The 24,527-nt window shown below is 42.3% G+C and overlaps 1 protein-coding gene across 3 annotated transcripts in view; it reads right to left on the bottom strand.

The window, feature by feature from the left end:
• The window catches only part of PAK3 (p21 (RAC1) activated kinase 3), a 126,855-nt gene that overhangs the window by 65,561 nt on the left and 36,767 nt on the right, over nucleotides 1-24,527 (bottom strand). For all 3 annotated transcript variants that reach the window (XM_047764924.1, XM_047764925.1, XM_047764926.1), the window contains one exon: nucleotides 5,342-5,442. In XM_047764924.1, coding sequence (XP_047620880.1) covers nucleotides 5,342-5,442 — 101 coding nt within the window. The remainder of the gene's footprint in view (nucleotides 1-5,341; nucleotides 5,443-24,527) is intronic.

Genomic DNA, 24,527 nt, shown 5'->3' with positions numbered 1-24,527 from the left:
AGTGCAGATCAATAGATTTTCTATGACTGGATTTTATAGGCTGTTTCTGGGCATGTTGTAATCAGCATATCTTTTAGAATAAAAGGAAAGCCTCGCCCTTGGTCAGTTCATACTTTGTGATTATCAAAATGCAATTTTGGGGGGTCTAGAACTTTAAAGAGGGATCGAGAGGAGACAAAATAGAATTGCGGAGAAGCAACACCCCGTGGGATGCTACATTGTAACATTAACGCTGCTTTGGGTATTTTCCTCGCAGCCTCTCCTCCTCTCCTCCCTCCATCCTCTCCTCCCCACTTCGTTCATTGGCCACACAGAACCTGGGGACTGTGACAACCGTGCCAAAACCTTCTGAAAATTTGCAATAATCTGAAGCATTTAGAGCAGAGAGGAGGGAGTGTTTGGCAATCCAACCAAGGAGAATTGCAAAAATTACACCGAGAGGTTAGCTTTGCATTGAGCATTCAGCATTCTTTTCCTACGTGTTCGGCCTACAGATGTCCCCATTGCATAATTATCCAACCTCCAAGAGCAACTTGGAGCGAGAAACAGACACACTATTCCTGCAGTGCATCTCGACCCAATTTACATGGCTTTGTCCTATGAAGTCTCGGCAAAACAATGTGTGACGTGGGCCTCCAGAGTTTGGGAATGACAACAAAAAAGTGAGATAAGCCAAGCAACAACTCTACTGCACACACATGAACCTGCTGCTGCAGTGCTATGACATCTCAAAGAAGCACTTTGATGCAAGCTTCTTTTGGGCCTGTGACGCACCTCTGGGAGCTTCCCTGGGCACATCTGTGAGCCATAGAGATCTGGCTGTAATGGACGTAAATAAAGAAAGAAAAGAAAGTTAAAACAGAATGTGGGACAACTTAGAAGGTGGGAGGAGATGAAACCAATGGGTCTGAATGGGGAGGGGGGTAGTCCCTTCTAAAGTGGGGGCAGTTATGAATATAGGGAAGGTATTAACTAAATCAGGGGCAGGACAGGCTACAGGACAACAGATTTAAGAAAACAGAGAAAAACGACAATGTTCCAAAGTTTGGATGCACAGTCCCACTTTTGGCCAGATGCTTCCTCCTTAAGTAGGCAGTCATAAGAATTCCCATTAAATGACCGGAGAAATTACTAAAAGGCAGAAACATGAATTTGGAGGGAAGAAGGATGGCATCATGAAAAGCTTCGGCAATAATTTGTAAGTTGTTGTTACAACTGGGTGATCACAGGTAGCCCGGTGGCCATGTGATGAACTTACAAATTTCAGTTCCCAATTCTGGTTAACCATTTTCAGGATTACACTGGAAGTGTCTGTCTGGCTAAAATTCAAGGAATAGTTATATAGTGATGCTGAATTTAACCTTGTCCTCATTAGGTTGATTCTTCTGTATTTTGGAGCTAAAGTCATGGCTGGCTTGGAGGAAACTAGATTAAGGATTTCCCACCAAGCCAGACTCTCTGTTTGAATGTCTTAGGCATTTAGACCAGGGAAAGGGAAACCATTTCACTTCAAATCATATTATGAAGAATCTCCATTTTAATGCCGCAGTTGCAAAGTCCCATTTCCCACAAAATAAGATCAGATATAAGGTAAGACCTTTGTCTAAATGAGGATATTATTTTCAACACTATAGAAACATGCTTTGACCCGACTGGTTTGATTTGGGGTACAGGTCTTGGATTCCTGGCATTTGGGGTTACTCCAAGCACAGTGAAAGGACACTTTTACATGCATTCATCACGCAATTTGATGCTAAAGCCTTAAGCCAAAAATTTGAACTCAGGAGCCCATGCATGATCCCAGTTCTGATTCTAAGTGCAATTAATAGCATTTGGTTAATACGGTAATGGCCAAAGGAGGTATTAAGTGTTACAAAACCAAGTATGCATTGCACATAACCACTAGAGCGGACATCACTGGCGCGGTCATTACCATAATCATTAGAATATTTGCAGTTATTAGACATTCTCATGGCACTTCTAAACTTTTGTGATAATAGTCTTGTGATCACTGGACAGCAGGAAAAAAAATGCTGTCGATTGCAAAAGATCCTCCAGACAACTATACTTACCACATGACTACACTGCTGACATAATTTCCTTTTTTTTTCCCTTTTAAGGTTGAGATAAACCAGCTAATCGATGAACCCTGACACTTAAATTTGAATGTATGCCATCAGGGCACATAATCAGAAAGGTATCTCGTTATTCCAAATTGAGGTACACATCCCAAAAGTTAGATAGCTAGTGGAGACCTGGAAGTGTGAGCATCGGAAGCAGGCGCACACATCAATGCCTGACCATGTATGTGGTAACAACTAGACGTACATCAAGCTGGGGATTGTCCAGGGTAGCCCGGGAGAATGGCAGCATGATACGACAGGCCAAGCATTTATCTTATCATAAGAAATGATCATTTATATCACTCCTACCATTTTTCCCTCTGATTGACTTGAAGCGACCGTCACGGGTCTAGAGGTCTGGAAGGGGGAGTTCTGAAGTATTTGGGACAGAAATGGCAATATAAAGGGTAAGGACGTGTAATAGTTCAATACCAAAAATCTCACCTCCCAACCTAATTTGAACCTCGGGGTCCAAGTGCATGACCAAGAGCACAAGGTTTTATGGGCCGGGGAGCCAAAGGGTAATCACACAGCAATACACCAAATCAGTGTGCAAATACTCAAAATAACAGGCCCTTGTAAAACGACTAGACTAGGCGGTTCAACAGACTGCTCAAACTTCAACCTCAACAATTGCAATAATCAAATTTAGTAACATGGCTTTCCCCACACCACCCCTGAGTGCGTGGGCGCAGACACACACACACACACCCACACCCACACACACACACACAATCAATTAGTGGTGCTGGGCAATTAAGACCCAATTCTAAATTCTATCCATAAAATGACTTTTGAAACCTTATCATTTGGTGTTTTTAAAATTAGTAAGTATAAAGCATAGGTTAAGATAGTTTTTAAAAAAGGCAGACATTGGTATCTTTAAAAACGTGAGGACAAATAGTTATAAAAGATTATCAGATGACAGTAAAGTACATCAGATTTCCAAATTTAGCCTGTGTCTCATCTATATATTCAGTGCATTTCTAACAACTGCTTCCAAACACTTTATTTCATATTAGGTTTTGGGGACGAGGGGAAAGGTTCTTGTTTGGTTTGGTTGCATCAAATCATTTTTCATGATTGGAAAGATGGCCCATCACATATCCCACCCCACCCCTCTCTGGTTGGTTTTTTGGGTTCTAACTGGCAGCAAAGTGAAAATGGCTGGTCTAGAGTCAGCAAGCTGATTCACTTTCCTTCATTTCCATTCAGAACCCATACAGAACAAAGGGAAAGCTAAAGAGAAATTGTACCATAAGAGGTCAAGCAAGTAGGAAAAGGTGGAAAAAAAAATTAAAGCTTGGAGAGGAACCAGAATGTGACATGAGAATAGTGGAGGGGAAAAGTTTCACATCAGAAAATTTAAAAAAAAAGATGAATAAAAGAAAAGAAAAATATGGAATGACTACAATAAATCATAAGAGAAGACTAAACAGAAGAAAAGCACAGAAAACAAAAAGGTCAAAACTAGGAAGATCTTAAACTTAAGAGTTTTAAGATAAAACTTAACAATGATTAAGTGCATTTACTGTTTCGAATGTCAGAAAAATATCCATAATCTCTTTGTTTATGATTTTTTAAAAATCTAAACTTGTTCAGATTATAAAAATATAGATTTTTGGGAGGTTTGGTGGTGATTGATGATGGTGGTAGTGGTGATGGTGAGGTTATATTTTCTAAGTGTAGCTAAGAGAATATTCTCAAATTCAGTAAAGAACAGAGGCTGGGATCAAACTCAAGGCCATTTGAATAATGTCTCTGACTCTAATGATGAAATTGGTCAAACCCGTATCTCAATTTTATCAGTGTCAGGACTTCTTAACGTTCTCTTCTGCTCGCTACTGAGAACATAAAAATAATCGGCTCACATCGCTCTACAAGGCTAAGATGTTTACTCAGTTTCCATTTCATTCTCATACTGCTTACTTCCGGAATTGAAAAAAAAAAAAAAGACAATTTCTCAATTCAGAAACATGGTTTGGTTCTCCGGATCAAATTAATTGGTTCTTTCTTCTTTTCATTTCATCTTATGACACAGTCTATTCACTATCATGTTATGAAATAGGAAAATTATTTAATATTTAAATGTATCTGTGGTTTAAGAATTCTCTCTCTCCTCTCTGTCACCGCTCCATCACAATGGTGATGGTTCTATCAAAGAATTTTTTCTGGAATGTATTCAAAATTACCCATTATCTCAAAATGCACATTTTGATTGAGTTCATTATTAGTATGAAAGAGTAGTTCATCTTCCTGAGGACATGTTTCTAGCTACATCTTTTCTTTCATCCATCTAAAAGAAAGATATCAGATCTTTAAAAAAAAAAGTGTGAAATATCATAGATCTGAGATCATTTGCTATTTGAGCACTACTTATGTCCAAAGAAAAACTAAATCTATAGCTCTAGACTTTCTGGAAAATTCTTACTGGTATTTATTGGTTACATATATAAATGTAAGCACATAGCGGTTATATGTGTGTATATCAACACACACATGTTGATATACACACATATGTGTGTTGATATACACACATAGTGGTTATATGTGTGTATATCAACACACACATATAACCACTATGTGCTTACATTTATATATGTAACACACACATATAACCACTATGTGCTTACATTTATATATGTAACCACTAAAGCATATAATACATCCATCAATATTTCTTTCTGAAATAGTTTTTTTTTTTTTATTTTGAATGTCTACAAAATACACCTGTAAATAAGCCTAAAAACAAGCTATGTTCTTGAAATCAAAGGGAAGGTTGATTTTACAGTGATTTTTGGTTAGTATGGTTCGCTTATCTGGGTCATCCAGGTTGCAGTGTAAACCCTGAATTATTCAGATAGACTGTTTTTACTGGCCAGGCTGAGTCAATGGTTCTCTGCTTCACTTCAAGTGATAAAATATAGGCTCAAGCTGGAATTATCCGGACCACCTCTCCTGTGCCATGGTAAATTAGTGTTTTCAATCAAGTTGAAGACTAACTGCGATCAGGCATTTTTCTTAAGATGAATAAAATATTTTGCCAATACTCTGGCTACTCTCTAGTTCCATGTGTGATTCTCTAGGCAGTCTGTCTTCCCTGAAATCACCAAAGACATCAAGTCTGACATTTTGGGATGTGGCAGTTCTTCCTCGAAACCTGTTTTCACAAAGGAATTTGTTCACGCCTTACAAAACCAAAAAAGGAGCTTACTTACAGTGAATTCCCCGGTGACTGCATCAAACCCCACATGAATCGTATGTTCAAAGTCTGAAGGAAGAGAGATCTCTGGGCGTTCTTTCTCTTTCTTCTTATTGGCTAAAGGCAAAATGTTAACATGTATTTATTTGGGATACAGTTTTGGCATCCACAAGTTGTACAATTAGGTTCACCCAAATAGTTACGAAGTTGAAAGACAATTGATTCCAATACAATTATAACAATATTTAATTCCAGAATTTATAATTTTATTTAAATAAGTGGCTGAGAGTTTGACAAAGTGTTAGGTCCAAATAATTTCCAAATTTCCAAATCTACTTCAAACAAATCTTGCAGTCAAACTGATTTATATCCTTTACCAGTCAAATGATGTAACCAACAGGTATCTAGGTATATTGTGTTTAACTGGCTTTGTTGGATCAAGTAACACTTACTAAAGAAGAAATTCATTAGACTCAAGTCATGCTAAGCCTTACTATTAGAAAGAAAGAATAGAACAGAAAAGCACATAAGATATCTATGAAAGTGTTATTAACCGTTTCCACGTTCAGCCATAGCTAAATACCAAGTAGCTAGAACTTCTTTAATTTACATGTTTACCTTATGAAGCATATCTCATATTAGACTCTTGGTCTTCTTTCAATGAGAATGCTACTGCAAATCAATAATGTTGCAAATCTTTACCATTAAAAAAAATTTTTTTTTTTTTGCTATTTCTTTGGGCAGCTCCCGCAGCATATGGAGGTTCCCAGGCTAGGGGTCGAATCGGAGCTGTAGCCACTGGCCTACGCCAGAGCCACAGCAACACGGGATCCGAGCCGCGTCTGCAACCTACACCACAGCTCACGGCAGCGCCGGACCGTTAACCCACTGAGCAAGGGCAGGGACCGAACCCGCAACCTCATGGTTCCTAGTCGGATTCGTTAACCACTGCGCCACGATGGGAACTCCTAAAAATGTTTTTAATCATATCGTACCCAGCATTTTGCTAGCAAAATTAATTCATTTTCACAAATTAATTTTATTTAGTCCGTAAAGACTTCATACCAATTCTTGGTTTAGGTTATAGCTATTTTTCCATTTCTGTATTATATTTTGTCATATTAGCCATTCAAAATCACTGTCCTCGAGTGACAGATTTTTCACAGCGACACAATTATGAATGAACACATCAACAGTTAAGAAGCCCAAAGCCTTTAAAGATACAATCACTGAAGAAATTAAGTTGGGAACCATAATGAAATCGGTCTACCTCAAAAGAGGTCTCAGGAGGAAGTATGAAGGAAGTCAGAAAGAGAACGACAAATACCATATGATATCACTTATATCTGGAATCTAATATGTGGCACAAATGAACCTTTCCACAGAAAAGAAAGTCATGGACTTGGAGAAGAGACTTGTGGCTGCCAAGGTGGAAGGGGATGGAGTGGGATGGACTGGGAGCTTGGGGTTAATAGATGCAGACTATTGCCTTCGAAGTGGATTAGCAACGAGATCCTGCTGTCTAGCACTGGGAACTACATCTAGTCATGATGGAGCATGATAACGTGAGAAAAAAGAATGTATACATGTATGTGTAACTGGGTCACCTTGCTATACAGTAGAAAATTGATAGAACACTGTAAACCAGCTATAATGGAAAAAAATAAAAATCATTATATAAAAAATAAATAAATAATTCGATACTGTAAAATGGCATTTAGCAACTTCCATAATAGACATATCAATAAATTTGAGCATGCACCTCTGATAAGGGAGGATTTCACAGTCAAAAAAAATAATAATACCCTCCTACTCGTGGGTAAGTCAGCATGAACCAGTTTTGCCAAATTAAAACCAATCAACTTCAAGTTTAGAATTGCCAGGGTGGCAAATTCAAAACATTCTCATTCGAATAGATGTGTCATTGGCCCAAATTTCAGACAGCATTCAATTAACCATAATGAATTACTGGTTTTGTGGGTTACGTGGGATAAATTTTAAATTCAAAACATTTCAGGGTTAAATGTTATTCTTATGGCTTCCTTTCTCTTTTTCCTCTTTGTCACTGCTCCACATCTCCAGCCAGAAGACAGAGATATGGGACAGAAATACAGAAATTCAAGTAGTGGAGTTCCCTTCATGGCTCAGCAGTTAACGAACCCAACTAGGATCCATAAGAACGCAGGTTTGATCCCTGGCCTTGCTCAGTGGGTGAAGGATCCGGTGTTGCCGTGAGCTGTGGTGTAGGTCACAGATGCGGCTCGGATCTGGCACTGATGTGGCTGTGGTGTAGGCCGGTGGCTACAGCTCTGATTCCACCCCTAGCCTGGGAACCTCCATATACCATGGTTGTGGCCCTAACATACCAAAAAAAAAAAAAAAAAAGGAATTCAGGTAGTAAGAGGATTAAGATATAAGATGGAGAAAGAAAGGTTAAGGGTTGCTGGGGGGGGGGGGTCGGGGGAGTCATTCAAAGTCTTTGCCTGGCCACGGAACATATTTAGGACTCATTTTGAAAAGTACGTATGTACCGTCTGACTTAAATTCGGCAGAGATTCCATATTTATGGTGAGCTACTTTACAGATTATTCTTTTAACCGAACAGTGAAGGTTAGAGTTTTCTGTAGGTACTTCTACTTCCCCTGTATGTTTGTGGACTGTAGCTGCATTTATACTGGTTCAACTACCACTGTTACTTGTCCAGAAAGGCAAACGGAACAATCAGCTTTCAGTTCTTGCCACTCCACTGAAGGCACCCCAGCTACTCCAGTAATCGTTTTCTTATTTTCCTCTTTCCTGATCTCTCATCTACCCTGGACCCTTTTTACGTCCTTGACAGTGGGGTCTCGTTCTCCTCCGTCAGGGGCCATTCTTTATTTGATGGGCGTCTCTTCTTCTGCCTTTCCCAGCTCCGTCTTTGGCATTCCTTCCTCTTGGATGGCATCCATTCCCGGATACTAACTCACGCTAATTCCTTAATCTATGGCTGGCAGGGGGAGATACAGATTTTGTAGGACCAAACACTTTATGTAATTTGAGAGGAAAAACAATACAAAATGGCCAGGGCTCCTCCTAGAGCCTCGAAAGAGTCCCAGGCAAATGAGCAACTCTGAAGAGGAAAGCTTTACTCACTCCATGGTAAATCGGCTCCTGGTGGTTGGTGACCTGGGGTCAAAGACCACTCTGAAAAACCTGAAGAAAGCTGAGGTGCTTCTGTCTCTAAAGATGCACCATATACACGTATACGCAACTCTGCATATAATTTCAAAGGTTCAAAATTCCCCTGACCTCCTGGTTGAGAACTCCTATCAGTCGATATTTCCACTTATTATATCAGCTTGCATTCATGATCTCTCCGGCCAGCAAACAGGCTCTCCCTACTTCTCCATTAGTCACGGCTGCACAAGTGAAGTGTATTGACTTAGACAGAAACACTCCTCTTGGCCTAAGCTACGTAAATCAGCTTAGTGGTGTCTCCCTAATGGTGTCACCTCATGGTCAGTCTCTTATGAACCAAAAGATGCCATTGCCTTCATGCGGGTAGTAACCGAGGCAGGAAGCCCAAACTTGGCTCTGCTTCCAGTGACCATGTTCTCGGTGAAATGATACCACTCACCACCCAGATTAAAGAAGAATTAAGGCCCTGGACTCCTCCCCTTTGGGAACCTCCAAGCAATGAAAAGATTATGATGCTCCCTCTCAAATAAAAACAATACTAAAGCACAGAAAAATGTAAGAAAGACCCCAAGGTTCTGATGTCCCCAAGGGAACTTTACAGGAGTTCCCTTCGTGGCTCAGCGGTTAACGAACCATGAGGATGCAGGTTCAATTCCTGGCCTCGCTCAGTAGTAGGTTAAGGATCCTGGATTGCTGTGAGCTGTGGTGTAGGTTGCAGACGCAACTCGGATCCCGCATTGCTGTGGCTGTGGTGTAGGCTGGCAGCTGTAGCTCTGATTCCACCCCTAGGCTGGGAACTTCCATATGCTGTAGGTGCAGCCCTAAAAAGCAAATAAATAAAATAAAATAAAATAAAACAAAATAAAATAAAATAAAATAAAATAAAATAAAATAAAAAACTTTACATATCCCAAATCAAAATGTTTTCACATTTTGGGTGCCCTGATTTGCTAGGCCTCGGGTACACGCTTACTTTGGCTATTGGGTATTTCAGCACTGGCCCAACTGCCTTAACTGCCCCAATCATAAACTGGGGAGCTTCTTCAACTCCTTTAATTCTACCTTAATTGGTCGTCGAGTTCTTCCTATCTCCCAAACTCATCTTGGATCCATCTTCTTCTTTCATCTCCACATACCATTACCTTAGGCCAAGGCACCAGCGTTTTTCACCTAGTCTTACTACCTCCAGTTCTGCCCCCTGCAATTCATTACTCTGTGGCCAGAGTAATCTTTTGAAATATACAGATCTGACTACATTCCTGCCTTTAAGATCCTTAAAAGGCTCCCCACTATCCGGATGTTAAAAGCTTCTTAGCAAGCTGGCCAAGGGCCGGCACCATCTCCCTCCAGCTTACCTCTCCTCTGTCTCTTCTTGTTGCGGCCCCTGCTGTTCCATGCCCATTTCATGTTCCCTCAACTGCCAGCTTTTCTCTTACTGCCAAGCTTTTACACATGCTGATGAGGCCTGGAAAGTCTTACTTCTCACCACCTCACTTCTGCTTTATGTGAGTAACTTCCATTAGCCCTTATTTTCTTTTTTGGCCCCTCATGTGGCATGCAGAGGTTCCTGGGTCAGGGATCAAACCCATGCCGCAGCAGTGACCTGAGCCACAGCAGTGACAACTTCGGATCCTTAACCTGCTAGACCACCAGCGAACTCCCGTCCTTATGCTTGAAGACTCATTCTTGGGCTTTCTTTCCTTTGACAAGTCTTTTTTCATCTTCCCTCTGCAAAGTTAAATGCCCTTCTCTTCACGCTCCCAGAGAACTACCTGGTGTACATGCTGTGCTTGGACCATATTAACACCAAATTGTCATTTTTTTTTTTCTTTTTTTGACCATACGCATGGCATGCAGAAGTTCCTGGGTCAGGGATCGAACCCGTGCCTCAGCGGTAACCAGAGCCACAGCAGTGACAACTCTAGATCTTTAACCCGCTGAGCCATGAGGGAACTCTTGCCACTTTTCCTTTATATACCTCTCTCTCTAGCTAAAATTTGAGACACTTGACAGCAGAGGCTGTATCTTATTCATTCTCACATTCCCTAGCACCTGGCTTCTGTCTGCTACGGAATAGTCACGATGTGCAGAGTGTTCTAGGGTTATTGCGTTTAATCTCCACCACACACTCTTATAAGGCAGGCTGCATTATTATTGCATCATTATTGTTTTATAGATGAGGAAAGTAAGACTGGGTGACGTTGAACCACACATCCGTGATTACACAGCTGGCAGGTGTCAGAGCCAGGATTTGAACCTAGATCCTAAATGTATCAACAGAACTTAAACTCATAATAGTTACATTGCTTATCGTTCAGTAGCAATAAAAAAACTCAACAGATCTGAACCTTCGTCTCAGTAAATGTTTAGTGACTGAATGGAGCTTAGCTGAAAACCTTTTTCTTTTCTTTTAAGGAATACTAAAATGTCTCTATCTCCCCCAGAAAATTATGTGAGCATTGGTTGTTTACATTAAGATTTAGCCTAACCTAAATCTTGGGGTCATAAAACTCAGTCTGATCAGCTCTGGGTTGATATTTGCAGAGAGCAGAAGCACAAATGAGTACCACTCTCTAAGCATATCAACCATATTCTACTGGAACCTAGAACAAAGATCACAAATTGCTGACTGGAGCACAAACTACACACAGGGTTTGGCTCTGGGATCCTGTGTGTGTGCATGGTTCTCGCTGAAACTCCAGGGGCCAGCTAATTGCTCTAGAGTCTCTGATTCTGACTTTCTCCATCCCATTACATTTTTCCTCCTTCTTTCCTTTCCTTCTTTCTTTCTTTTTTTTTTTGGGGGGGGGGCATACCTGAGGCACAATGGAAGTTCCCAGGTTAGGGGCCGAATCAGAGCTACAGCCTCTGGCCTACACCACAGCCACAGCAACATGGGATCCAAGTCGCATCGGCGACTTAACACAGCAACTCGGGATCCTTAATCCACTGAGCGAGGCCAGGGATAGAGCCCTCATCCTCATGGTTACTAGTCCGATTTATTTCTGCTGAGCCACAGTGGGAACTCCTCTATCCCACTACATTTTAAAGAAAGAGAAGTCAGGAGTTCCTGTTGTGGCTCAGTGTAAATGAATCCGACCAGCAAGTCCGATCCCTGGCCTCCATCAGTAGGTTAAGGATCTGGCATTGCCGTGAGCTGTGGTGTAGGTTGCAGATGCGGCTCGGATCCTGAGTTACTGTGGCCGTGGTATAGGCCAGTGGCTACAGCTCTGATTCGACCCCTAGCCTGGGAACCTCCATATGCCTCCATAAAAACACACACACACACACACACACACACACACACACACACGAAAAAAAAAAGGGAAATCATCTCCTATATGCCCCACCTCAATATTCTGCATTTCTTCTAGTGACCAGGGCTTGCTCCATCAACCCCCCCGGAAACACACTTTCAACCTCTTCATCAAATGCGCTCTTTATTCTTCTTTTTATGGCCACACCCATGGCATATGGAAATTCCCAGGCCAGGGATTGAATCTGAGCCACAGCTGTGGCAACACTGGATCCTTTAACCCAGTGCACCAGGCTGGGGATCAAACCTGCGCCTCCACAGTGACCAGAGCCACTGCAGTCAGATTCTTAACCCATTGCACCACAGCAGGAATTCCTAAATGCAGTCTTTCCTTTGATCCTCCAACTTCACTGTGCATCGCTCTCATCTAAGAAATTAAAAAATAAACAAGAGAGAGAGATTTCAGAGCCCTACACCCAGAGATTCAGAGTTAGTCTGGGGTAGACCCCAGCACGCTTAATTTTTAAAGGATCTCAGGTATTTCTGTTAAGCATCTGGGGTTGAGAAAAATACTCCAACTATTCTCCAGCTAAGGTATCACTTCATCAGATAATCCTGATGGATGCTAATCATTTTCCCCATTCTAAGTCTTCAGGCCTTGCGGCAAGGAGAAGGGCAGAGTTTCCTCGTTTTTATTTCAAATTGTTTGAGATCAGTTCTTTTGCACCTGTCTACAAAGCCCACTCCTTTGAGGCCACTGCCACTTAGTTCTCCTGGCCAAGTCCGCTTACATCCACTGAGAACTTTGGCGCCCAGTACTCGTTCCAACGCTCAATGCCGCCATGTTTCTGTGAAAGGTCACATACAAATGGACCCCTCTTTCACACCCTCTCCTGTTAACTCTTTGACCTCCTTCAACTCTAATGAACTTTACCTCCCTTCTACTTCAATCCACTCCCGCAGCCATCATTAAACCAGTGGGTCTCAATCAGGGCGGCTCATCAGGATAACCTATAGAGTTCCACAAAAATCCCAACAGCTTGGGCCCACTCAGAACTTACTACATCAGGATTTCTGAGGGTGAGCCCTGGACAAGTGATATTTTGAGCACCACAGATGATGCGCCGACAGAATGGAGAACCACAGCTACTCCTGGCCTTTTCGTTATCCAGAATGACCCTTTCTCTGAAATAATCCTATTATCTCATTCTCTGAGCCCAGTTTCTCATCTTGCTAGCTTTCTCACTCTTTCAAGTCCTTTTTCCTATTTTACTTGTTTGATTTCAACAAAACCTCCAATCTCTGGGCCCCTCCATTTTTAGCCAACTTCTCACATTCCTCCTGGCCTAGACTCTACAGTCCATCATTTCAATTATTCTTCGGCCACTGCCCTGGAAACTCTTCTCCTTTGACCTCCTCTTGCAATTCTCTCACAAAACCTTACTCAGACAGAATCCAGCCATGGGCGCCTCCACTTCCATGCTGTGGAAAATTGTTGGCAAAAAAAATAAAATCACACAGCCATGCAGATTGGTGCTTACTATAAAGGCCAAGGACCACACTTGGGTCCTCAGGGGTGTTTGACAATATTCTTTTGCCCTTTGCCAACGTCCTTCCCCACTCCTCTTACCGAATGTTCTAGAATTCCACCACTTCGCTCAAACTTCTGCCTCATCCTCTCCTCCCTTACTTTCAGCATAACAAATACCTTCTACATCACTGAAAAAAAAAATGGATGGCATCAGTTTGGAACTCCTTTGACTTCATCTTCTCTCCCACTCCTGTGAATTTAAGTCCATCAGTAACATCTTCTCCCTTCACATCTTTCTGGGAAGTGCCCTCTCCTCCTGCAAGATTGATCCCTTCCCTGTCCCTCTCACGTCTCCAGGGAGGGGGGTCTCACTCCATCAACTATCACCTATTTCTTCTCCTATCTTCAATCTCTCCCTCTCTCCTGACACTCCCTGTTTGGCCTAAAAAAACACTGTGATCTTTTTTTTTTTTATCCTTAATTAAAACCCCCGCCACCTCACATCTTTATTTAGCTGCTATAGTCTCTCAACCTTTCCTTCTCAAGCTTAAACTTCTTGAAAAGGCAGTCTAGACTTCCTTAACCCCCACTCTTCAAACCATGGCAATGTATCTCTGACACATTGACCTCCTCCTTGAAGACGGCCATTTTTCAGTCCTCCCAACCACTGACCTCAGTCAAAACTGACAATGCCGACCATGAACTTCAGCAAAGTAACTCCTCCCCACCTTCTTTCACACAATTCTTTCCTCAAGTCTGATTCCTACACTTCTGGGTCTTGCTTCTCCTGCCACTAGATGATGAGTTGCTTAGTTCTAGTAATTCTGCCTCCTAAATGTTCCCTCTGCACTGCCCTCTCCTATTCTTGCTCCTACTGGCCCTTGGGCCAGCTCATTGTCATTTCACACCTGCATGAATCCCATCCCTCCCTCCCTGCCCATATCCATTCTTCTCTTGTGGCTAGAATGATATTTTGAAACACAAATCAGGTATGAGTCACCTGCTTCCATGTTTCCCCACTGCCCTCAGAAATCATATTCGAAGCCCTTAGCTTGGCACATACATAAGCCCTCCAGAAGCCAAGCCCCAATTACTTCCATAGCTCCATCTCCCACACCTCTCCCACTAGTGCCCTATGCACTAGCCATGCTGATTACTTGTAGTCACAGTCAGTGAACCTCAACTAATAGTGTGACATGCTTACTCCCTTTGTAATGCTGCTCCTTCTACCTGGGACGCCACCCAACTCTTACATAGCCTGCTCTATTCCTTCATTATTAAGACTCACTTCAGTTCAGTGGTCACCTCCTCCAGGAAGCCTTCCCTAACTGCCCCTCCCCTCAGATGCTTGTCCTTGGTGCTCGCTTCTCTGTTGTACTTACCACGCTAAGCTCTGCTCATTGACTGACTTGTCTGGGTCCCTCACTAGGCTATCAGTTCCTTAAAGGCGGGAACTGGGAGACTTATCCACCTCTGTACCTCAACATCTATCTAGCGTAATACCTGTTACAGTACATATTTAATGGATAAACGGATGAACAAATGAATGGATGAATGAATGACCTTCATTATATGAAATGAGACCGAATATATGGAGACAGGTCATGCTTCTTTTGCCAGTATGTGTTCATGGATGAAGAGATGTTTGTCCAGGTTCCCCAAGAAGGCTAGGGGGTGGAAGGGTACGATTTAGAGTGCTTGTTGTAGTTGCAGCTGGTGGTGATGGCATTGTGGCTGTTTTTCCCCAACACAGGGATGACTGTATTCATTTGGGATCACCGCTTGCCAGGTACCACTTTGGGGCCAAAAGCATACACTGGCAACACAGTTATACAGGGTTCAAAGTATAACACAGCAACCACTGCTCCCCTGGATGAAATCCCAGGATGGTGCTATGCTGGCCTTCTGAAAGCATTTTAGAAAACTGTCACTTGAGTCTTCCTTGTTGTAAGAGTTCCACTTGTCATCTTCGCCTAAAATTCCTGGAAGTTTTGTTGGGCCTTCTCACTAGAGGGCACGTGGTCACGTCCAGAATTATTTTTTAGAACACTTTCTAGTTCCCTTGAAAACAGAGCATGCAGGAAAAGAAAAGGAAGGGCAGAGAACAGACACAGAGAAATGCCTTCCTATATAAAGTTAGCCTAAAAACACAGAATGATAATCATTTTTAAAAAAGCACAGAAAGCACACAAAGTTACGATATATAGCATAATAAAAAAAGTGACATTGAAAGCCACATTAAGGAGTTCCTGTCGTGGCACAGTAGTTAATGAATCTGACTAGGAACAATGAGGTTGCGGGTTCGATCCCTGGTCTTGCTCAGTAGGTTAGGGATCCGGCATTGCCGTGAGCGGTGGTGTAGGTTGCAGACGTGGCTCGAATTCCTCATTGCTGTGGCTCTGGTTGTAGGCCGGCAGCTACAGCTCCGATTCGACCCCTAGCCTGAGAACCTCCATATGCCGTAGGAGTGGCCCAAGAAATCACAGAAAGACAGAAAAAAAAAAAAGAAAGAAAAAAAAGAAAGCCACATTAATACAGACAACCAAAAACAAAATATTACATAAAACATATTTTTAAAGGCAGAAATAACTTTTCCAAAGGATAAAAAACACATAGGCTGGCTAATTCTAAGCAGTAAGCTTTTCACAACCCTGGCTCTGAGGAACAGCTCTCTTTTTGCTACTGTCCTTGCTTCCATCCCTTTGACTCAGTCAGTGGGTCAGTTAACCACTATACATGGAATTATGGATTGGGGCAGTGACAGAGCAGGCTGGGTGACTCATGAGGAACTGAAGTCATGGTCTAAACTTGCGCTCTAACTGGGGAAGTAAGCTTTGTGAACAAGAAATGGCAGCTGATACACCAGACCAGAAAAAATTTGGTTCCAATTCGGGAAGACTAGAATATATTTATTTATTTATTTTTTGTCTTTTCTAGGCCCACTTCCGCGGCATATGGAGATTCCCAGGCTAGGGGTCTAATTGGAGCCGTAGCCACTGGCCTATGCCAGAGCCACAGCAACATGGGATCCGAGCCACGTCTGCGACCTACACCACAGCTCACGGCAACGCCGGATCGTTAACCCACTGAGCAAGACCGGGGATCGAACCCTCAACCTCGTGGTTCCTAGTCAGATTTGTTAACCACTGCGCCACGATAGGAACTCCCGGAAGATTAGAATATAAATGCTGGAGCATGTCAAAAGAAAAGTGAGGACTTGCTGGAGGGGAGGTGTTGGAGACCACTGAACTGCTGCTCTCTGCAGAAAGCACACTTGGTACGTGCAAAAGCACGATAAGCCAAGGAATGCTTGTGATGGCAAAAGCCAGATAAAGCGTGTCTGCCGACACACAGTTCTAAAGTGCAGGGTCTCCTGTCAAAATAAAATAAGGGGCTTATACGTTAACTCTGTTGTTCTTTAGGCAGCTGCACTATATCCTCGATGTATACACCTGTGACTTTTATTGCTAGCAGTCTCCCTAAATCTCACTAAAAAATAGCTTCTACACTCCCTCTGCCTGCTCTTGCTCATGCATCTAAACATGTCACCTTCCCTAATAAAAGCCATGTGGGCTTAAAGCCTAGGGGCCTTTGTTCTGCAGAACAGAGTGCCTCCTGGCCCCCACTTTTAAAATGCAAAAGAGTCTTCTTGTGTGTTTTGTATGCCTTGGCCACCGTTCCTCTTTCAGGATCTCCCGTTGACCTGCAGCTGGCAGGATGCAGCAAGGAGGTGGGATTTGAGAGGTGGGTCTTAAAGAATGGATGGGCAGGAAAGGTAGAGCAACCCCAAGTAGGAAAAACAAGAGAAGCCAAGGTTGGATGCAGGTATGTATACAGCATATTGAGAAGGAAGTGAGAAGACAAAGGGTATGGTCTTAGAAATTAGGAGGTAAGAAAGATGAAAATGGGAGTTCCCGTCGTGACTCAGCGGAAACGAATCTGACTAGGAACCATGAGGTTGCGGGTTTGATCCCTGGCCTCGCTCTGGGGGTTAAGGATCCGGCGTTGCCTTGAGCTGTGGTATAGGTCACAGAAGAGGCTCGGATCTGGCATTGCTGTGGCTGTGGTGTAGGCCAGCGGCGGTAGCTCCAATTCCACCCCTAGACTGGGGACCTCCACATGCCGTGGGTGTGGCCCTAAAAAGACAAAAGCCATAAAAAAAAAAGAAAAGAAAGAAAGATGAAAATGGAGATAATAATAAAGAATGTGCTGGGAAACGCTTTTGAGCATGTGGATGATATGACAGAAAAGGTATTTTCTGAGAGACGAGTCAGGGAGCTTTGCCCCACCAAGTACACATGGGTTGGTGAGGGCGGGGCTTCAGAATGGTTGCTATTTCACACACGGTGAGGGTGGGGGTGGCACGAGGAGGATCTGTCAATGCACCTTTTGCCTTTAAGATCACGCACTGAGCGTCTCCCACATAAACTATACGCGTGTCTAATTTTTGCACCTAGATTGAAAATCATCTATGGGCAGGGGACATTGACTTTTAAGTAGTACCTTCTCACAACACTCAGCGCAGAGCTGGGCACATCAAAAGTGGGCACTAATCTTTTCTAAGCATATAAGGCAACTACAAAAAGGGCTCCAGGTAAGCCTCTCCTGGCATCCAATTCTGTTCTCTCTCGTTTTTAAAATGGTAGCTAATATACTAGATCTGTCCTCAAAGTCAGCAGGCAGTTCTGACCTACGCATTGGCTGCTTGCACATGTTTCTATCCTGTGATCTTTCACGAAGTCCTTTGCGACAAAGGAGATCTGATCAAATACTTTGCTAGGAGGCTCGTATAGGAGTTGCTGGGGTTGAAGCTCTCCTGGGAGGGTCCCTTGTCCCACAACATCTTGCTTGACACTAGGAGGACAACCCCCCCCTCCCCCCACCCCCCTACTCCCCGCCGGCCCCACTTTGTCCCTCTTCCCCCACCTACGTGCAATCTGTACACAGTGTTTATGTGTTCCTGAAGCCAAACCACTTGTGCAAACACAGGGGTCATTTCCCACAGGGGCAGTGGGCGTGGCTGGTTACAGATCCATCATACTAAAACATTTGTTTTTCACCTCAATATTCCTGGGCTTTGCTCTGGGAATGCCATGCTGGAAGGATAAAGAAGTATTTTATTTTATTTCATTTTGTCTTTTTAGGACCGCACCCGCAGTATATGGAGGTTCCCAGGCTTGGGGTCCAATCAGAGCTGTAGCTGCCAGCCTACACCACAGTTCACAGCAATGCGAGATCCTTAACCCACTGGGTGAAGCCAGGGATCGAACCTGTGTCCTCATGGATGCTAGTCAGATTCATTTCCACTGAGGCACGATGGGAACTCCAGATATAGTATTTTGAAAGGGCCATCCATCTCCTCTGGGTGACAACCTTTACTTTTCCTAATAGATGATCCTTAGTGATACAGTCACTCTTTAGCTGGGTGACAGGTGCTTTCAGTGGTTCAACAATTTCTCTAATTCACTAAGAATGAATTATGCTAGTCAATGCCTCACAAAGAATGTTTACAAAATATTCTCCTTGTGGTCCTTAAGAATTAAAATGCCCAAGTATCTATTTAACTATCAGGAAAGTAAATGAAGTATGGGAGTTGGTGTTTTTTGAATTAAAAAAAAAATGCCATTGTGCTCCATCCCCTGTTGTGTGGGTCACCGAGCACTCCACCATGCCATAACCCCACCCCACCCCCTGGGTTCTTCCCTGATGGAAACTTCCCTGAAGCCTTGCACTTGGATAAAAATTAGCATCCCAGAACAGTTCTTCCTATGGCAACAGCAGCCCTGCAGGTAGTCAGGGGGCGGGTGCTCCTTGTGAAAGCGATAGTTCCAGAAGGACTGATTTCTGCAAAAACTGTTCTAGTTTCTGGCACATCTGCTATATAAACAAATATCCCGTTTGGGGACATATTATGAGAGGGGATCCACAGGAGTTTCTTGCCTCCTGGATTCACAAAATATACATTTTCCCCTCACACAGGGGGGAGATTAATTATCTAGTTGTCTTCTATTTTTTTTTTTATTCGGTAAAAAGAATAACATTTTATGGGCCTTCAAATTTATTGTTCCCCTTGGAAATACTTGAAAGTACTATGTGGTAGCTACAATGGAAAGTTAGACATAAAAATAGATTTTATTCTTGGCTCTAAGTATTTAAAGAAATTGACAGTGCAAGGTGGGTAAAAGATTTAAAAAGAAGTTCTACGTAAGAGATATATTTCTGGCTTAAACCTAGCATCCTGGGCAAAAGATACACTGATTCTGAGCAGAAAAGGAAATGGATGTTTAGTAAATGAGGAGAAGGGCCCAAATCCTTAAATATTGGATGATGAATGAATCTTAAAGGGAGGGATGAGAGATGACTCTTGGGTCTTATCTTAAGATAGTTCTTTAATACTTTAATTATAAAAATATCAGATATTGCTGTACAGTAGGGAAAAAACTGTATTGGGGAAATAACAATTTAAAAAATTTTTTTAAATATCAGATATTATTTTTGTAATAGAAAAAAGATTTAAAAGCTGAAAAAAAATAACAGGAATCAGGGGAAAATGGTGAACAATTTTCTTTCTTTTTTTTTTTTTTTTTTTTACAATGGCTGTTACTTTCTGCTAACAAGTTAGGCCCTCAGGAGGAGCAACTTGAAAACAAAGGGATAACGTCTATTGCAATTGCTGATTGAGAAAATGGCTTAGTTTCACCTAGGTTTCACCTGCTTCCATAAAAATCCCATTTTTGCATATTCCATTGGCCCAAATCTATGTTCAAAACAAGTTAGCTGACTCTCATTTTATGGCAAGCAGTAGAGTATTCAACCAGCACTGGACTGGGAGTTGGGGAATCTAAATTCCAGGCCAGTCTTGCTTTGTAATTAGTAGTGGGGCAAGTTTGTGGAAGTCAGTTAACCTCTCTGAACTTCAACCTTTCTCTGTAAAATGGGGAATCCTTACCTCCATCATAGGAGGTTTGAAGGAGGTGATTAATATGACATGGAACACTAATATCCCTACAACTTCCATCCAAAATACATCACCTCATAACAGATGAATGGATAAAGATGAGTTTTATGTATATGAAATGGAATATTACCCAGCCGTAAAAAATAATGGAATCTTGCCATTGACAACAACATGGATGAACATGGACAATTTTATGCTTAGAGAAATAAGTCAGACAGAGAAAGAAAAATACTATATGATATCACTTATATGCGGAATCTAAAAAATACAACAAACTAGTGCATACAACACAACAGAAGCAGACTTAGATTTAGAGAACAAACTAGTGCTTACCAGTGGGGAGTGGGAAGAGGGAGAAGGCAATATGAGGGTGGGAGAGGGAAAGGTAGAAACTGTTATGTATAAAATAAACTACAAGAATATACTGTACAACACAGAGAATATAGCCAATATTTTATAATAACTGTGAAAAGAACATAACCTTTAAAAATTGTGAATCACTATGCTGTGGACCCGAAACTTCTATAATATTTTAAATTAACTGTATCTCATTTTAAAAAAATATTAAAAACAATCTTACTTATAGAAAAAAGGAATATACTTATTAACAGGGTGACTATGTTTGCTAGAGAACTAAGTAATCTGTCACTTTTTTGGGGATTTTTTTTTTTTTTTGGTCTTTTTAGGGCCACACCCACAGCATATGAAGGTTCCCAAGCTAGAGGTCGAATCGGAGCTGTAACTGCCGGCCTACACCACAGCCACAGCAATGCGGGATCTGAGCTGTGTCTGCGACCCACACCACAGCTCATAGCAATGCCAGACCCTTAACCCACTGAGCAAGGCCAGGGATCGAACCTGCAACCTCATGGATGCTAGTCAGAAGTAATCTGCCACTTCCATCCTATGGGTGATGTCCTTGCAAATATAACTACCAACGAAGAGGATTAAACTGGACTATCTTAAATACTTACCATATTTTTATCCTTTATTATACTAGCAAACCCCAGAAGTATATAGTTGGGAAGGCCCATGGTGGAAGGTTTATTCTCCTGCCTTCAGGGAGAATCTGGTAAAGCCATAAGACTCCCTCAAAAAAAAAAGGACCTAGGAAGTTTTACCCTTAGTAACTCATAATATTTAACTGGAATATCGGGAATTTCATTACGGCTAGTGCCATGCCCTCTGGTGGACTAGTTGGCCCATTTCCTCCTGTCAGGTCTTCTGGGCTATGGAAAACAACATAGGCTCTCCATAACCCCACAGCCTTTAATGTACAGATAAAAGCTCCAAGCGGTACCTGGTTCTGCAAGAGCAGCTACAGCCCAATTTATAGGCTGGGTGTTCATGAGGATGATGGGGAAAAGGAAATGATCCCATGTGAGCCCATCTAGTGACCTCACTCACACACACATAGACAGCCATCACCTTGAGGGGTATCATCTTCAAAAGCTTTCAGCAACAGTGATCATTCTGGCAAATCATTAGGAAGTTGACGCTTAGGCATCTTCTTCCCGGCAACACACACCGGTTCCGCTCTCATTTACACCCAATCCACATGTGCAGCAATTTCAGTGGAAAATGTTTGAAAACAAGAAGTGAATATGAGGCAAAGTCCTCTCTACCAGACACTTCTGATCATGTGGGCAGGCATACAAGGCACAAATTAAGGTGAAAGGGGGGTAAAGGGCCTCATTTGTTTTACCGAGGAAAGCGACTTCATATTCCTTAGCTAGGGTCAATTTTCCTTTCTTTGCATTATTTCATTTTGATGTTTGACACATCTCCTGTCTTCCTCTCTTCTCATCCATCTCCTGCCCCCGCATCTTCTCTATCTCCTAATCTCCCTCTTATACATTTTTTGTTCTCTCAATTTATGTCTGCCTGTTGCTTCTTTCCTGGGGTCTCTTTATTGCCCCAATCCTGCATTTGATACTTCTTTTGAATTTGTCTGCTGGTTCTAGTGGGCCGCCAGAGTTGTGCCCAATTTCCCTCTTTATTGGCCTTGAAGTAGAAGCACAGGCCCTAGTAGACAATGTGCATCCTTCTCCCACCTTCTTCCCATTTCAAACACTTCTAGGAGTACCGGAGGCTCTTCTCCTGGGGCAAAGCCCTGACCCTGCAGGAAAAGCAAGATGCTCTGCCCTTCAAGGCTCCCCAAAGGGCTGGGCAGTGACCTCCAAAGAGCACTCTTTGCTGAGCTGTATGGCCTACATTTGAAAAACCAAGAAGAAGGTAAATACCATTCAGGATGTCGTGGTCTCTGACATCCGGCTTTCTGCTCACAAAACCCTTAATAATTGAGACTCCCACTCATTGTTAGTGAGATGAAAATAACCTTGAGCTACTGCAAGATCCCAAAGGGTCTTCAGCATCACTGAAGAAAGACTGCATACTGTTCAGTCTAGTTATCACACTAAGTATTTTTTTTTATTGTGCATTAATTAGATGGAAGTTAATAACGTATATTGACCGAACCATTGGAGTAACAAGAGTATAAAGGATAACTGAGTCTTCTTTAACTGTTGCACAGTGATGCTTCTCACTGTGCGGTGTATATAGAAGATAACATACTCTAAGAATTAGAACAATTATATACATGCAATACAATAACAAAGCTATACGGCACTTAGCACTTTTTTATGTATATGAACACACTCCTTTAGAGCCTCCACTTTCTAAAGTAAGCGATATGCAAGTCAGTATAGCACACACACCAAATGCGAATCTAACCCATCAAACACCCAAATCAAGTGTCAGCCCATCTCTATTGTCAAGAATATTTTCTCGCCACCACTTCTTACAAAAAAACAAAGAGTGACAGAAAAGTTTCCTTTCTGAGTTTGGGATTCAAACATACACACTACTCTATATAAAATGGATAACCAACAAGGACCTACTGTATAGCAGAGGGAATTACACTCAGTATCTTGTAATAATCTATAATGGAAGAAAATGTAAAAAAAAGCACACACACACACACACACACACACGAATCACTTTTTTGCTCTACGCCTGAAACTAACACAACATAGTAAATCAACTGTATTTCAAGAAAAACAAATTTAAACTTTCCTTTCCTTCTGAGTGGCAACAAAAAGCCTCCTTTTCTGAAATTCAGATGTTTTAAAGTACACTGCCATCTTCTTAAGGAAAAATGAAAGCCACTGTTGGCTTTTGGATGCTAGGGACGTAGTTTAGCACACAGCCCCTTGTCCTGTTGCAAGGCAGTGTGCTAGGGTAGAACAAGCATGGGGTTTGGGGTCAGACGGATCTGGGAGACTTCTGGCTTCAAGCGTTTACTATCGCCTTATACACTTGGAGCTTAAATGGCCTCATCTGTAAAAAGGGAGATAATACAGAGTAGGCATAAGGACTGAGAGACTCAATACATGTAGAGTGCCTGTCACACAGCGGGATCCTAGGAACTCATCAGTAAATGAGGGTCACTTCCTACTCGGCTTGATTTGATTTATGCGACTCCCCCCTTGCACTCCTCCAGGAAGAGGGGTCCTCACTTCCATTTCCAGGCACACCAGCTCCCAAATCTCTCCGGATGTTCCACAGACAAAAAGCACACAAACTGTGTAAAGACATAGCCCTTCACACAGCATCGCACATCCCCTGAAACACACCTACTGCTCCAGGACAGCACAAGACACGTGACGTATAAGCACAGTGCAGAAGACACAAGCTTCACAGAGGACATGTCACCTCCACAGGCAACCTCGCCTGCTTCTTTCCCACCTTTTCCCAAGCTCCAAGTCCTTAACATTGATTCTTTTCAGAGGGACTGTGCCACTTTCAGAGGCCTGGCGGATTCATTTGTTTCACTGCCTTTGCCTTATTGTTTTCTTGATTCGGGTATTTTTGTTATGCATTTATTTATTCCTCCACGTATTTACTGCCCACCATGTTCCAAAATGGACATAAGGCGGCTTGCGAGAATACACAAAATACAGGATGATAGCCGCAGACATTCAAAGTAGATTCAAGTTAAAGGGAAAATGGAGCCTGGAAGAAAGCTGATACAAGGTGCATATGTGCCAGAGTCCCATTATGAGTGCGAGGCATGGGCCACACACCTGGCTTCCAGCTTTCTCATAGCCAACAAAAGAGAAACCCGATCAGTCTCACAGTTCATGGGCTCCATAAAAACCTCATCAAACCACTCGTTCAGGATGTCCTTGTCCTTGTCTAAATTCTGAACACTTTTCTACAGTGAAGCATAAATAATACGGTGGCAAACTGTCCCTCTTAACTTTGTTCTAACACCAAGA

The sequence above is a fragment of the Phacochoerus africanus genome, chromosome X (genome assembly GCF_016906955.1).
Source record: "Phacochoerus africanus isolate WHEZ1 chromosome X, ROS_Pafr_v1, whole genome shotgun sequence".
Classification (NCBI taxonomy): domain Eukaryota; kingdom Metazoa; phylum Chordata; class Mammalia; order Artiodactyla; family Suidae; genus Phacochoerus; species Phacochoerus africanus.
Note: the sequence above shows the minus strand (reverse complement) of the source record. Positions and strands in the feature narration are given on the sequence as shown.